The sequence below is a fragment of the Prionailurus bengalensis genome, chromosome B2 (assembly GCF_016509475.1).
Source record: "Prionailurus bengalensis isolate Pbe53 chromosome B2, Fcat_Pben_1.1_paternal_pri, whole genome shotgun sequence".
In the NCBI taxonomy this organism is placed as follows: Eukaryota; Metazoa; Chordata; class Mammalia; order Carnivora; family Felidae; genus Prionailurus; species Prionailurus bengalensis.
This window is the reverse complement of record NC_057349.1, coordinates 88,949,379-88,966,928: the sequence shown is the minus strand read 5'-3', so window position 1 is coordinate 88,966,928 and position 17,550 is coordinate 88,949,379. Positions and strand designations below refer to the sequence as shown.

The 17,550-nt window shown below is 36.0% G+C and overlaps 1 protein-coding gene across 2 annotated transcripts in view; it reads left to right on the top strand.

Annotated features, from left to right (window-relative positions):
• The window catches only part of FBXL4 (F-box and leucine rich repeat protein 4), an 83,801-nt gene that overhangs the window by 31,032 nt on the left and 35,219 nt on the right, over nt 1–17,550 (top strand). For both annotated transcript variants that reach the window (XM_043591983.1, XM_043591984.1), the window contains exons 5-6: nt 5,871–6,115; nt 13,681–13,894. In XM_043591983.1, coding sequence (XP_043447918.1) covers nt 5,871–6,115; nt 13,681–13,894 — 459 coding nt within the window. The remainder of the gene's footprint in view (nt 1–5,870; nt 6,116–13,680; nt 13,895–17,550) is intronic.

Genomic DNA, 17,550 nt, shown 5'->3' with positions numbered 1-17,550 from the left:
AAGCATCTCCGCTGTCTGGTTGAGGACAGTAGGCAGTTAGTGTTTCAGTTTGAAATGCAGGAGGGAGGTCTGAGTTTACATTTGAGTGAGTCCACTTGAAAGAGGAGAGGGGCATCATGGTAGATGAAATTAACTGGTGACACTCTGTAGAGTGGGAATAAAGGGCCAAGGGCAGAATTCTGGGAATACTAACATCTAAGAGTCTCATAGAGAAGACCTGTCAGAAAAGGCGCTTGGGATAACAATGAGAGAGTCTTAAAAGCAAAGCAAGAGGAGGCCTAGAAAACACAAAAAGGACCTAGTCAGCCACATGGCTGCAGAGAGCTAAGTTACAAGTGCCCACAGGTTTTGGTTACTGGGACATCTTTGATAATCCTTTACTGTTATCGGTTCAGTGGAGCCATGAACATAAGGTGAGGGATGAGAAAACCTTGCCATATTTGGTTAAGGCATAAAGGAGGGAGAAAGAAGCAGAGACAAAAACTGTTTACTCTGAGTATAAGCAGAAAAATACTTCTGTTAATATACTCTGGGGGCTGTAACATGGATAAGACTGTCCGCCAATAATGAATAATATTGTCATCTTGACTAACACTCCACCCCTTTGTATGGCACTCAAAAAAGGCATATCAAAATGAAGGAGAGTATGAATTAGAGGTATTATCTGTTCTAACTTGCCTTCTAAAAGGAAAAAGGACAAATGGTGGAGGAAGCAGCAGATTAGGAAGTTTTCTGTTTGTGATGCAGTTTGGGAGAGGTTTCAGCATGTTTCTAGGCTGAAGGGAAGGAGGCAGTAGAGAGGGAAAGCTTCCAATACAGGCAAGGGGTTTGGTCAATACAAGGGCACGTGGGAGAAGGTGAGGGACAGAATCTGTAGTCCTGAGAACATTAACCAGCCATGATGAAAGCAGAGTACATTGCATAGAGAGTTAATGCTGCAGAACACTGAACGATCTCACGGTGACTAAAAGGAGAAATTAAAAAAAAAAATTACCCAAATTATTATTATTATTTTATTTATTTAATTATTTATTTTTTAATTTTTTTTTTCAACGTTTATTTATTTTTGGGACAGAGAGAGACAGAGCATGAACGGGGGAGGGGCAGAGAGAGAGGGAGACACAGAATCAGAAACAGGCTCCAGGCTCTGAGCCATCAGCCCAGAGCCCGACGCGGGGCTCGAACACACGGACTGTGAGATCGTGACCTGACTGAAGTCGGATGCTTAACCGACTGCGCCACCCAGGCGCCCCCACCCAAATTATTTTTAAGATAATATAAATTATTTAAAGTGAAAAAAACCCAACATTTAAATATATTAAGTGAGTGTTTCCACAGTTGAAAATAAGGGCACAATTGAGCCCTTGCCAACATCACATCCTGCACTCACTGTGGTAGCAAATGGTACTTCATGCTGGGATACCCCTGTATGAAAACATGTTTTTATAGACACTAGACAAATAATGATTAATGGGTATTCTCCTGTAGGCCTGAAACCAGTTATCTCTCATTTAATCAAAATCCCAAAGTGCATTTTCACATGTCAGTGTCATGGTCTCAGTGACTTTTCATTATTCTTTTTCTATTTGGATATTTGCTTAAAATGTAATATTAAGTTACCATAGAATGTTTTCACACAAAATATACATCTTTTCATATTGGTGACTTTTGTTTGGAACAATGCCAGAAATTGCTGGGTATTATTTAAATTACAAATCATCTGGAAAAAGTAAATTATTGATCCTCTGATACAGAGATATACTTAATTTTTAATGCCTTTTTGCGCTAACTGCCTTTACAAATTCTCTTGAAATAACTTTTTTTTTTAAATTTTTTTTTTCAACGTTTTTATTTATTTTGGGGACAGAGAGAGACAGAGCATGAACGGGGGAAGGGCAGAGAGAGAGGGAGACACAGAATCGGAAACAGGCTCCAGGCTCTGAGCCATCAGCCCAGAGCCTGACGCGGGGCTCGAACACACGGACCGCGAGGTCGTGACCTGGCTGAAGTCGGACACTTAACCAACTGCGCCGCCCAGGCGCCCCTCTCTTGAAATAACTTTTAATATTATAGTTAAACCAATGGATTTTTAATTCATTCTACAAATATTTAAGGTCCTACTATTGCCAAGTCCAGGTGGCTCATAGGTTCTTTCAAACATTTAAGAAACAGATAAATCCTACATTATTTAAATTATTTCATGGCATAAAGAAAAAGAAAAGTTTTCAACTTTTTAATGAAGCCAGTATAACATAGTACCTAAAAATACCACAGACCAATTGTACTTCAGCAAACAAATAAAATAAATAGACTTATTTTTGAAAGATAATACAATAAAATCATTCAGCATGTATTCCTGGAATTCAAGAGTGTTTTGGTATCAGAGAATTATATAATAATACCATAGTACTAGGTCAAAGGAGAAAAATCCTATGTCATCTTAATGGATATACAAAATTGGTTGACAAATGACAGCTGGACAGATATCCAAATTTGTAATCCATCTCTGTTAAAAAAATAAATACCTGGTTAAGCTATATGATAGTAATTGTCTACTACCAAATATCATTAACCAAAAGCTAACATATTTAATTATCAAACACTAGAAATGCATTATCCAATATGGTAGCCACTAGCCACATGTACTGTTGAGCACTTGAAATATGGCTGGTCTGAATTGAGATGTGCCGAAAATGTAAAATACAAGATTTCAAAGACTTCATACAAAAAAAAAAAATAAATAAAAGATCTCAGTAATTTTATATTGATTTACATGTTGAAATGATCATTTTTAATATGTTATTAAATATATTTAATATTACCTGTTCCTTTGCCTTTATTCTTAACTTCACTAAGGAATAATTGGCAAATATAATTGTATATATGTAAAGTGTACAACATGATGATTTCATATACATATACATTGTAGAACGATTACCAAGATCGAGATAAGTAACACATATATCACCTCACATCGTTATTTCTCGTTTTTTGTTTGTGTTGAAAATGCTTAAGATCTACTCTCAGCAACCTTCAAGTATACAATAGAGTATTATTAACTATAGTCTTTTGACTTAAAAAAATATTTACTAAAAATTTGAAATTATATATGTGTATCACATTTGTGGCTCACATTTAAATTAAAGCCAGGAACAAGACAACAATGTTACTTAACATTGTTCTGGAAGTACTAGCCAATGCTGGAAGATGTGAGAAAGAAAAGGCATAATTTTTGGAAAGGAGGCTGTAAAATCATCATCATTTTTTAGATGATAGGATTCTGTACTAGAATACTTCAGAGACTAGACTAAAAACTATTAAGAACAATAAGTAAAGTTGGCAGGTTACAAAGTTAATAGACAAAAGTCAATAGCTTTAGAAACTCAAGGAACATAAAAGATCATTAAATGATAAATCATCCATGCCCTTGAATAAGAAGATACAATGAAGTAAAGATGTCAGTTTTCCTTCATGTATTCAATGAAGTCCCAATTAAAATACAAACAGAATTTTTGTCCTTTAATTGAAAAGTTCACCTGAAAAAACATGAAAATACTCAGGAAAATTCTGGAAGAGAAGAGTGCTAGAGGGGGGCACTAGTCCCACCAGATAACAGAGCATATTATGAAGCTATAGGACTGATATTTGTGGGTCAACAAAGAAGATAGAATCTCATTTGCAACCAAACAATCCAATGCACTCCCACAGATAAACTTTTAAAAAATTAGAACAAAACTCATTTGACTCACAGGGCTATTGATAAGAGAGAAATAATGAATAAATAAATGGAACAATAGAATCCAGAAACAGATCAGAAGAAAAGAAAGAAACTTTGACAACTCCCTTGGCAAAGGGTTACATTGCTATAGTAAAAACAAAAAAAGAACAGCAATAAAAAACAACAGTGTCACACTGTTTTGTTCTCATTTCTTCCTTTTTTGCTTTCAGAATGGCAAAATTTAAAGCATTGACACCAGTACTGTCTAGGACATCTGTGAATGGGTACTTTTTTACACCGTTTGTAGTAAATTGATGCTCTGAAGGGCAATTACCCTGAGGTATATTTGCAAATTTTGCCAAATATGCACACACACAATGATATTGCAGTATCATTTGCGATGGGGAAAAACCCAGGAACTCTGTAAGTGAGAAATTAGTTGAATAGTATGCCACATCTTTAAAAAGGAATGGGGTGGATTTCTATGTGCAGATAAAAAGATGCCTACAAGATAAATTATTAAATGAAAAAAGCAAGGTATAGCTTTTAGTGCAAATCCAAAATAGGATTTCATACATATTTTATACATATTCATACATAGGATTTTATACATATTCATGCATATTTGTCTGGAAGAGATCAGAAAAATGAACAGTGCTTACCAATGGGGAGAGGGTTTGTTAGATTTGAGGATAGATAGGGAGAAACTTCTCATATACTACCCTTCTTCAGTGTTTGGTTTTTCTAATGTTTTACCTGAATTTTCTTTTTGTTTGTATAATATTTTACATGTCAGCAGTTTACCTGTTATCGGGGTGATGAGATTTTAGACGAATTTTTAATTTCCTTATGTTTCCCTGTTTTTTTTTTATAACACACTCTTAATATTTTTAAAGCCTAGTTCAGTCTTAAAAATAAATAGTAAAAACCCTCCAAGCCTCACGGAGCACAATATTTATGTTAGTTAGCAGTGCTCATACTTTATGCACTCTTTATGCTTATTTTAAATATCATGTTGTCACTATTTTGTAATCTTTCGGCCTAAAACAGTGAAACTATGACCTGAAACTAGTATTGGGTTTACGTAGTCAAATAAATAGAAGAACATCATTTGGGTTAAGGGGCATATTGGCAAAACAAAAATGTAGCTAGATAAACATACTGCGTTAAGCAAGAAACTCAATATTCTCTCTCATCTAAAGATTTTTACCATTTAGCAAATATTTGGTCTTTTTTTTCTTTGTGTTTCTTGGTTCAGAATAGGCTATTCAACAGTATTAGTTTAGAAACCCCAAATTGTGCACCGTCAAGAAAAAACAAATCTTGAACTAGTTCGAGGAAAACGATTTTAATTAGAGGTAAAAATCCCTTGGATTTCTCCCCTTTAATACTTTTTGTATCCGTGTGCTACTCCATCATCACTGCTAGCAGGCCCATGGTTTCTCTTTCCTCTGGGAATTCTGTAATCGCTCCTTGACCGGTTTCTCTGCCTCCCTGCCTCCGTGCCTCCAGTAGTACCCTCTGCAATGGGCTTTCCAAACACAAATCTGACCCTGTCACTCTGCAGTTTATATCCCTTCAAGAATCCTTCTTGCTTTCAGAATAAATTCAAGTTCTTAGTTACCCAGACCCTACCACTAACTAGTCTTTCACCTTGTTTGCCTCTCGCCCTTTAAAGCTGAGCCTTCCTCGTGCAAATACACTCTTCCTTCGAGGTTAGGCCTTCTCTTCCATAGCAGCCTATGCTCCTCTTTTTCGAAGCTATTAAAACATCTTATTGCACTAACCAGTTCCCACTGGGCCCTGCAAAACTCTGGAAGTTGGAGCTCTCTTCCGTAACCATGCTTGCTGGGCTGTAGATGTTCACTAAATGTTGAGTCCATGAAAAATTGATTACCAAATTGTTTATACTGGAAAAAAATGAGTAGTCAATCTGAACTTGAAGTACCTTGTAAACAATTTTGAAATGTAATATAGTCTTATGCATGAATGCTTTCTTCTAATTTGGATAATTCGGATGAATCTTGGTTTATCTAGTATGTGAAGACACTGTCATCAAATTTGATACGATTGTTCTTTATTAGACCATGTGATGTACTTACGTGATACTGTTTCTCCGTCCTGATGGTCTTGGTTTCTCTGTTTGATGTAGCTCATTCAACTGATTCTGAACCATCTTACACTGCCAGACCTGTGTAGACTAGCACAGACTTGCAAACTACTGAACCAGCACTGCTGTGATCCTCTGCAGTACATCCACCTCAATCTGCAGCCGTACTGGGCAAAACTAAATGACACCTCTCTGGAATTTCTGCAGGCTCGCTGCACCCTTGTTCAGTGGCTCAACTTGTCTTGGACTGGGAACAGGGGCTTCATCTCTGTTGCAGGATTCAGCAGGTTAGTGCCAAGCCTTGTTGCGGTCGTTACTACGTGGTCTTTTCCGTAACCAAAGTCCGAAAGTATCTACCATATACCATACGGAAATAAAAAGGAGATCCATTCTGTGTATCGTCGTGTTCTGCTTATAAACGTGAGTAAGTTTCTTCATCCCCTTCAGCGAAACTTTATAATGAGATAAAAGGAAAGTCTTCCCTTTACCTCATATGTTTTAAATCCCAAGTAACTTTGAACAGAGCCCCCCCTTTTTTTCTTTCTCATATTTTCAGCATAGATGATTAACACATTTTAAAAACTATTTCCAAATCAAAATCCACCTCTCTAATGTGATTTGTCAGAAATGGAAAACAATTTATTATAGAACATTTTTAATTAAATCTTAATTACATGTGCAATACATCACCCAAATTTAGAAGCTCATTTAAACTAATTATGTTGAAAATGCAATTGCATGCTAAGTAGGCGACCACACTTGCAGACCTGCCCAGGTGTTTCTGCTCCTTTCTATTGAAGCATTTCGTTTCCTTACTATTAAATGTCACCTGTTAAACATTTGAAAGCTTGCACAAGTGCATATTCATTTAGTAATGCCATATTAATTTTTCTTATGATACAAACAGGTGTTTTTCTCTTAACCTTGCTGAGAGTTATTCTCATTGTATGTTACACTCTAATCCCATCATTTCATTAAGTTAAATAATGAAGGAATAGAAACTTTGGGGAAATTACCTGTGATTTTTGATTAATGAATAATTTTCTGTCCCGTTTTTAGAATTTAAAAATGAACAACAGCTCTCCCTTCACGCATCCTCAGTGGATACATTCTTAAACAGAGGTTTATGAATTAGAAATTTGTATATTGAGCCTTGTTTTCCCTTGACTATAAAAATAAAGATGCAGTTCCAAAAATAAATATTTGATAGCATAAGATTCAGATGAGATAACTAATGTCACAATGTGTTCAAAGTGCTAATATTGATAGTTTATGCATCAAAGTAAAAAATAAACACAAGCAGTGATGGCTTATGGCACATGTTGAAACCACGGATGCACCGAGTTCCTTTCTTTTCCTCCAAAAATAGAGCCAGGGAAAGGAGTTCTTCGATAAAACATTATGGTGTGGTGGGTCAGAGGATATAACGATTTTATAACATGCTATGTATACAAAATGGTTTCCATTATGTGAATTTTCTTAAGAGGAGATGTCTATGGTAGAAAAATGGGCATTTCTTTTTTGGCAGTGTGATTCTGGTGAATTTTTGTAGAATCCACATTTTAAAAATTGCTAGGCATTTGACAGCAATCCAGTGGAACACAGCTTAATCCTTTCTACTTCCCGTTGGCCCAGATACATACGCTTCATTTGAAAATTGTGCTCTCTGCTAATAGGACCAAGAAGAACTGAGCTTAATGATAACTGTGGGTATTTAGAACAGGCCCTAAGGTCAGAAATCAAGGCTAACTGACTCTTAGAATAACTGTGTCAGTAAGCATTATTTTACATTCTTAGGACCTTTCAGGTATTTTCATTCCTCTTGTAGCTCTTTCCTTAATGTTTCCCACTACTGGGAATTTATTGTTTGTTTTCACCCTTTGTGTATAAGGAATTATAGTGAGTGTTGTTGGCCACATCAAGAGATGTTGAACACAGTCCTACCTCAGGCTACAGAAATGATAAAGATATAAACATGTAAACATCCTATATTTTTATTAATAAAATTAATAAAATAACAGCATGACAACTAATGAGTGTAGACATTAAAGAAAACATTGATGGCAAACAGCTGAAGCCCAGCTTCTTTGGCAAAATGTTGCATATGACTGTGATATACTGAGTAAAATGTAGCAGTAATATTAAATCATTGTTTTAAAACTCCCTTTATGTAGCTCATTCTGATGCATGAGCAGAGACATAAGTTGTAAGAAGAAAGTTTAGTAATGCTACTTTTTAATTTTAGACTCATAAGGGATAAAGATCTGCAAGACTAAATCTCCAATCTACTCTCTCTCTAGCAATTTCTCTTCCATTTTCAGTTCAGCCATGTTAGTTGCTGTGGGGCTGTTTAAATAATCACGAAGGTACATACATACATTTAAGTTTTCCATATTTTACTGTAGTATTTCAGGTAGTAAAACTATAAATCTTGATAGCATTCCTTTAAGCATAGTACTTGTTCCCATTAAGAAAGTAAAAAGTTTAAATACCAGGGAGAGAAGAGAGAATTCTTTTTCTGGGTGGGAGATATTGGAGTTTTGCCTACTGATTGCTGTTGGCCCCCTTGACTTGACTGCCGAATTGATAGTCATTATGCCTTGTAGGCAGCATTCCCAGAATAAACAATAAATATTCATGGCTTGATTATTAATGAATAATCTATGAATAAGTACGGTCTATTTATGCTCATTACTGTGAAGAAGACTTATTTATAATACTTTAAAGAAAAAAAGTACATTTTTAAACCAGAGACCAGTGATGATGAGTAAGTCTTTGGGAAAAGTTTGATACCATTTATTTTTGTTGCCAAAAAACCTTATCCTCACAAGTTGGAACTGTTTAACTGGATTTCAAAGAACTTTTTAGGAATTTATATTATTCAGAAGAGCAGGAAAATAGGTTGAATCGGAATAACAAGAACTTAAAAGTTTTAATCAGTTATTAAAATCCTATTCTATCCCCAGATTTGTGATTTGCAACTTCAAGTACTGCTCATGCATATCATTACTCATTAAAATCACATCTTTTATAATTCCACTTTTCTTTTATAATACAGTTCCCTAAAGTCTTGGATATTTCTTTGCCCCCCTGCCTGTTTGTGCTCTGAGGCTTAATCATATCACTCTGATGCTCAAAAAGCCTTAGGTTTATTTTTCCACTACTATTTTTCTTCGGATAGTTGCCCAAATTAATGACCTTGATCTCCACCTCAGCTATGCAGAGATTTTTACCCCTGACTCCTCTCATTGTTTCCTTTAGAAAACATTCTTGGATACTTTTTAGTTTCTAGAACTTTATTAGATGTTTTGACACAGAGCTACAATTTTATGGGATAAAGAGCTCATTGCCTGTTTATTTGTTTACTCAGTTGCTTACCTATGCTTTATACAGTTGTCTTTTAGAATGTCCAATTCCCAGAGATTGGAGACAACGTTAAGACTTTTTTCCCCTGCCAACAAGTTTTGTTTTTAACGGCTTTATTTTGGATCAGATGTATTAAATAATGTTCCAAATTACATGGGATTAAAGATTATGTTAAATATGCTATTTTATAAAACTCAGAGTCAGCTAACAAAATGTACAATTAGGAATCAGAAGCCATAGATATTTGTGTTTAATTCTCCCCTTACCTTTATACATCAGGCAAGTGTGAGGATTAGTGTCTTTTATTTTGATGAGTAAACTCAAATCATTCATTCATATGATTTTATTATTTTAGGCTGCAAGTTACCATTTAGTAAGTTACTTCTTATGTACTTACATTACTCTGGACAAATTAATTCACCACATAAGGATAAGCCATTTATTTCTTTTCTTATAGCAGGAGACCTAGTTTGGGATTGTTCGTGTGAAATTAAGTCTTCTCATAATACCTCCAATATCAAGAAATACTTTATGAGAATTCACACCGTGGAATGAATAGGCTGTAGGAAATAAAGAAGCTTAGTTCTCATTTTGAGTGACCAGTGTCACGATTGAGATGAATGAATACATGACCAAGACAAAAACATACATGTAATTATGCATTAAAATAAAATTTAAATGAGGAGCATTAAGGAAAGAAACGAGAGTTGTGTTCAGCTAATTAATTGACTCTGCTGCTACTTCTCCCTTCTTGAACTGGAGAGATCATGAAAAATTAGGTAGTGTAGATCCTGTAAGTTCAGGAAAACAGAGTATAGGGATATTGGCTAATCTGCTCACCCTGAAAATATGCAATATAAAAGAGAGAGGGAAAGTCAGAAAGGTAGTACAGGCATGATCATTATCTTCATTGTGCTTTCAAATTCTACCATTCATTAAATCAATTTGGGAAGTTTTCTAGTCTGTTAACCGGTTGGTTTTCTGCTGATTGGCCTGTAAATTCTTTAGAGGAGAAAAGTTCAATAATGGGGGTAAGGAGAAAAGGGATGTCCAAGTATTCCAAGTCCAATTTGGGAAAGAATTATAGAACAAAGTACTTTGCCAAATAATGAAGACCTTCAAGAGATAAGATGCTAAAAGATTTTAAGAGTTAATATGCTCATTTAACTTTTATAATCTTCAAATATTTGTAGAAGTATCAAATCAAAATAGGTTCTCTGAAACCCTACATCCATTTCTAGGTTGCTAGTTTATAAAAATACGAAGAACCACCTATAACTGTTATTTATACCCAAAGCTAGGTAAAACTGTTAATTTTGTCCCATTTCTTAGGAATAGTTTAACCTACAGGAAAAATACCCTGAGTCCATAGAATTTAGTCTGTTTAAGAATAGAGGAAACGTAAATTCTTCAAGTAAATTTTCATTAAGTGGAATTTGAGGCAGCTTATAAAGCTCAATATAAATAAGTTAGTAAGGGAGGAAATTGTGGTTAAGAGAAAAAAAAAGGGGGCGCCTGGGTGGCTCAGTCAGTTGAGCATCCGACTTCGGCTCAGGTCATGATCTCACAGTTTGAGGGTTCGAGCCCCACATCGGGCTCTGTGCTGACAGCTCGGAGCCTGGAGCCTGCTTCGGATTTTGTGTCTCCCTCTCTCTCTGCTCCTTCCCTGCTCACATTCTGTCTCTCTCTCAAAAATAAACAAAGATTAAAAAAAAAAAAAAAAGCAAGAGAGAAAAAAAAAAAGTAGTAGTTGAGGAATAGATGAGCCTGAGTTCAATTCAGTGTATAGAGGTATGTCATTATTTATTTATTTCAAAAAAATGTTTTAATGTTTATTCGTTTTTGAGGGAGAGATAGAGACAGTGAGAGAGAGGGGTAGGGGAGGGAGGGGCAGAGAGCGAGGGAGACACAGAATCCGAAGCAGGCTCCAGGCTCCGAGCTGTCAGCGCAGAGCCCGACGCGGGGCTCGGACTCACAAGCCGTGAGATCATGACCTGAGCCGAAGTCAGATACTTAACCTCCTGAGCCACCCAGGCTCGCTCCCCTGTCATAATTAGTATACATTGCCTACCTTTGAGGTAGATCCAGAACCTGAATATTGAGCACCACATTCACTGCTACCACCTGGATCTCGTGCACCATCTTCTCTTTCCTGAATATTGTGACCTGACTGCCCCCGTTTTCACTCCTCTTCCCCTTGAGTCTCTCCTCTACCTAGAAGCGAGAGTGATCCTGCTAAAACACAAGGAGTTTGTGTCACTCCTCTGCTCAAGACCCTCTGATGATTGAGAAGCCCATCCCCCTCAAAGTAAAACGTAGACACTATATGAACTGCCTCTTATCTCTCTGACCTGCGCCTCATCTCCCCCTCACTTTGTACCTCCCGCATTAGTCTCTTCACATTTCCTCAGTCTGTGTGGTATCCTGCCCCCAAGCCATTGTGCTTGCCTTTCCCTCGGCCTGGAAATTTCTTTCCCAGATACCTGCTTTGCTTATACTGCTACGGTCTTGATTCATCTCAGCGAGGTGTCTCCGACCACCCTATCTACCCTTGATACTTCCTGTTGCCCTTCCTTCCTTTTATTTCCTCCTTGACACTTTTTATTTTTTTTTTAAAGTTTATTTATTTTGAGAGAGAGAGAGGGAGAGAGAGAATCCCAAGCACTGTCAGTGCAGAGCCCAGTGTGGGGCTCGAACTTACGAACCGTGAGATCATGACCTGAGCTGAAGTTGGATGCTTAACCTACTGAGCCACCTAGGCGCCCCGACACTTTTCACTTATTATTTGTTTTACTCATTTACTTGTTTATAGCCTGCCTCCTACCAAAATGTAGTAAGCCGCCCGAGAGCAGGGACTTTGTTTTGTCCACTGCTAACTCCCCAGTGCCCAGAGAAATGCCTAGATCATACTAGGAGCTCAATAAATATTTGTTTAATGAATTAATGAACATGATTGATGCAAATTGCAGTTTACCTAATTCAACTTAGCAAAGGTAACAGTAGTGGGATGGGTTTGAAGAAATCTGGGAGAGGGAGTAGCTTGAGGAATGTCAGGGAATCTTAAGGAAGGGATGGGCAGTTGTGCAAAATGCCACAATAAGTCAAGTAATTCAAGCACTGAAAAGAAAGGGCACTGAATTTGGCATTTAAAAGGAAAGGGCGAATTTAGGGAGAACAGAACATATATTGCATTGGATTGAGAATAAATGGCGTTCAGGTGTAAATAAGATACGTGGGCAATAGTTATTTTCAACATTTAAAATAAATTGGTAGCAACTGAATTTTTTTATTGTTGTTTGAATGTGAGCTGGCCACGATTTAACTTTTATTTTAATGTTTGTGGGGTGCTTTGACCTTTACCAACTGCTTTCACATATTGTTTGATGTTCAAAACCATGAGGCAGTGTGGTGAGTGCTGTTATGTAATTCTCGTCTGCCTTTTACAGCTGAGAAAATGCTAAGACTTGGGTAAATGCCTTTTCCAAGGTCACATGCTTGGAAGTAGTGGAACAGGGCCAAAAATTAATTCTTTAGTGTTATTTCTTTTATTTTCGTGATTGATTTAGTCAGTTTTATTTTATATGTGTATTTGAAAGCTAATGAGGAAAAAAGATGTGACATAAATAAACTAACAGTATGTCACTGATGTGACATTGTCATAGGCAAGAAAATGTCGAGAGACCTGGACAGGGATGATTTGGTACACTTAAGGGTTCAATTTGCTTAGGTGATAAAGTTTCATGGATTCAGATACTCTTAGACTCACATCTCCTTTTATATTATTTTCAGATGATGATTATGGACAGGACTGTTCCCCCCCCCCATCTGTAATGCAACTAAGATAAATATTGTTATTACCAATCTGATACGGAATTTTATGTCCACCGTGTTGAATAATTTCTGTGTACTTTACGCGAAGCTGCAATTGAATATCTTGTAATAATTTCAGCATCAGTATGGTAAATAGTAACAAACATAAAGAACATTACAATAGTATGGTTAAACCAATTCCACATTTCCTTAGTTAAGAGGAGGTTAGTCTGATGTATTTTGAAGTCATTTAATTAAAGCTTTCACTTTGTGTGTCATATTCAAAGTAAATTATCCAGCACTGAATGGATATTGTTTAGGGGGAAATATCTTCTAAGAGTTTTGTTATGTTTTTGGATTTTGGCTCTGTAAACTCAGGTGTGAATTTTAGATAGATAGGAGAAATGCATTCTTTGCTTTCTTAATTTTTCACTTAGCATTGGATGACTTTTTCTATGATGTGAATACATCTTATCATATCAGGTTGATTTATTTTAGCCTAATCATGCCTATTTCGGTAAGCAGTAAATGAGAATTTAAGTGAAACGAGCTTTACATTTTCCCTAGTAGAAATCCATTCTTCTGAAGGTGCCTATTAAGAGTTGAGGTAATTCCAGTGTACTTGTAAAAGTATCATTTAGTTTTACAAAATTCACATGGAACATTGTTTTTACAGGTTTCTAAAGGTTTGTGGATCTGAATTAGTGCGCCTGGAATTATCCTGTAGCCACTTTCTTAATGAAACTTGCTTGGAGATTATTTCCGAGATGTGTCCAAATTTACAGGACTTAAATCTCTCATCCTGTGATAAATTACCACCTCAAGCTTTCAACCACATTGCCAAATTATGCGGTCTTAGACGACTTGTTCTCTATAGAACAAAAATAGAGGTAAGAATAACCATCCTTTATGTCTTTGCTACAGTGATAGCCAACCGAATACTTAGTTGCCTATAATTGCTCATGATAATGTGCTTTCTGATTTTTAAATAGATTATGATGCCACCTGACTATTCTAAAATCAATAGAACTGATTCAGTCATTTCAAAATTATTTCAAGTGTATTGTGTTGTTTTTATAATTATAGGAAGAGGTTCTTCTCTGTGTTCTTAAAATTTTTGTAATACTGTTCATGTAATAAGCAATGGGCTGAGATGAGCTGAAATGCTGGCAGGGAATGAATTAGAAAAAGAGGCAGAATGATAGTATGCAGGAGGGCTAAGAAGCAAAGTGGAATTTAGCCAGGGCCAGACTTAGGAGTTAAAATTCTTGATACCATATTTTAGGAGGCTCATTAAAGAAAAATGGAATCTTGTCATGTATATTGACCTACTTTCTTTTTTCATGTAACATCTCTAGGACTTTTTTCCAGATCTCTACATATACCACCTGACACTTTCCACTAACTGTGTAGTGTAGGTTATACCATAATCTATCTATTCAGCCATTTCCCAAGTGATCAACATTCAGGTTTTTCCAGTTGTTTTTCTTTTATAAACTATCTAGCAATAACATTGTTTTGTGCAGAAATTTGCATTTACATGCTGTTATTGCTGTAGGATAGAATCCTGTAAGTGGTATTACTGGACCAAAGAGTATGTGGCCGGGACCTACTAGGGGCCACTTACTGTCATATACTTGTTTACTTTTCTTCAGTCGTGTTGGCCTTCTTTCTGTTACTTGAACATTCTGATCTGGTCCCAGCCCTTCTGCCTGTCTAGAATGTTTTCTAGCTTATTACATGGCTGCCCTTTTCTTAGCTCAGTGTTCAACTCAAGTATTTTTTTTTTTTTTTTTTTCAGAGATCACTTCTTGGACATTGATAAAAAGGTAGCCCCTTTCTGGCTCATTCCTTTCATTATATCCAGTATTATTTCCTTTCTGGCATCTGTATCACTCTGAAATGATTTTGTTTTCTTGCTATTATCTGTCTCCTTACACTGGGATATAAATTTTACGAAAGTAGGAGCCTTGTCTGTCTTTTTCATTGCTGTGTTTCCAACATCTAGAATAGTACTTGGTGAAGATTGGCTCTTTGATAAATATTTATTAAATGAATGAATACAATAACCAAATTACTTTTCCAAAATGGGATACCGGTAGTTTTCCCACGATAGCGAACTCTTGCCTGTCTTGAGTGTTACCTTGGTCAGCCTCTGGTATTTAACCTCTGGTATTTCCATTTCCTTTTCTCTAAAATGGAGAGACTAAAAATACAGATATTAGGGTCATTGTGAGAATTAAATTACGTGTAAAGCGCTTAAAGGGTGCCTAGAACATAGTAAACTCTCAATAAACATTAGCTGCACGTAACAGTAGTAGTGATAATAGTACCACCATGGTAGTTTTGTAGCGTGTTTTACTCTATGGTGGGGGAAGTCTCATTTCTAAGCTTTTAAACCTTTTTTTTTAAATCCTTGTATATTCTTCTGCCACTTACAGCTTTTGGCAAGGGATTTTATCAGAAGTGTATTCGTTTTATTTCATTTTGCTTTTTAATAAGGCTTCCTGTCTGTCACATAAGCCTTGCTTTATGTCCAAGAAAGAGCGTATTGTTGTTTTCTTCACTTAGGTTTTGTATCTTTCTAGTTAAAAGGTTTATCTTTTGCATTTTGTAGTCTCAGGTACTGTTTTCTATTTAATTTTAATAGGTTATTGTTAAAGTTCATTGTTTTTGTATCATTATCTTGTATCTGCTCACTTTCCTGAATGCTTATAATTGTTCTAATTTGTATTTATGTCTTTTGGATTTTCTAATGATACAATTACATAATCTCAAAATTACTATACCTTGTCTTTTTTAGTATTTAAAGTGTTGCTTTATTAGATAGAAATTAATAAATAATGTGCAGCAATAGTCATAACAGGTGTACCGGTGTTATTTTTAATGTGGTGAGAATGTCATTAATGTTTCATTTTAAAAACATCTATACAACAAACGTTTGACTATTATGTGCTAGGTACTGTTTTAGGCACTGGAACTTTAGTATCGAACTAAATAGACAACTCCTCATGCAGCTTACTGAGTTTATATGTTGTTTGATATTGCTTTCTGATAAATAGTCTTTATAATTTTTGTTTGCTTAAGAATATTTTAGCAAAAATGTATATTAAGCCTCCATTGATACATTCATCTTTTTTCTTTCATCTCAATATAATGACTTATGTCGAATAGTCCTTGCCTCCCTACATGTTTTTAATTTAATACAAAGCTGGGTTAATTTCCTAATATTTTGGAGCCAAATTAACCTGAATTTGAATTCTAGCTTTATCACTTATGGATTGTTACCTTGAGGAAGTTTCTTGACCTCCTGTACTTCAGCTTTTCCTTCTGTAAAATGGAGATAATAATAGTATGCACCACAGAGAGTTTTTGTGAGGATTAAATGATTTACTATACATGAAGTTCTATAGCAGTGCCTGGTTCATAGTTAGTATCTTTTAAGGATTTATACTTATAAATAATTTTTACATCTGCTTTATTAAGTGAGATTGAGCCTTAGTTCTCCTTTTCCTGCTTTTTTATCAGGTTTGAGGCTAGAATTACGACAACGCAGCAAAATGATATGGGAAACTCCCATTTTTTTCTTTGATCTGGAATAGCTTTGATAGATGGGAATTATCTGTTCTAGAATTGACCTATACGACCATCTGGGTATATAGCCTTTTTTATTGGTATACCCTTGTATAGACATGGCGTTTTTTCTAATCTATGGAAGCCTGAAGTATGTGAGTATAAGAGCGTCTGTTTAATACAGTATTTTCAGTTTGGGGCACAATGTTTAGCCAGAGTTTAACCGATAACCTGGTATAGTGGAAAGAAGACTTATTCTGGTTCTGGCCCAGTGACAAGCTTCATGATCTAGGTTGAGTCACACAGTCTCTCATATTCCCAGATTCTTCTTTTGTGAAATAAAAAGGCCGTTATCCCTGAATGCATGTTTAAGTATAGTGTTAGCCCATGTTTTAATTGGTCTGTCGTGAAATGACTTACCACTTGTGAGTGTAAAATTGTCAGCTATCTTTTCTTGGGTAGGTCTGTCCATTCTTAAATTATGCCATACCTTATTTTTACTGATATATTAACTCTTTTTTTTTTTTCAACGTTTATTTATTTTTGGGACAGAGAGAGACAGAGCATGAACGGGGGAGGGGCAGAGAGAGAGGGAGACACAGAATTGGAAACAGTCTCCAGGCTCCGAGCCATTAGCCCAGAGCCCGACGCGGGGCTCGAACTCACGGAGCGCGAGATCGTGACCTGGCTGAAGTCGGATGCTTAACCGACTGCGCCACCCAGGCGCCCCTATATTAACTCTTTTATTGGCCTATGTACTATAAAATCTGAGGTCCTCTGAGCAAGATAATGCCTCATTTAAAAATTTTCCGGTGAAATTTAACTTTAAGAAGAAATATAGCACAGTTAATTATTCAGTGAATCTTCAGGAAGAAAAATAGGATAAAAACAAGAAATTATACTAACTTGCTAGGCACCTTACATCTATGGTGATTTTTAAGAATCACTGGGTTCTACTCCTGAAGCCAAGACT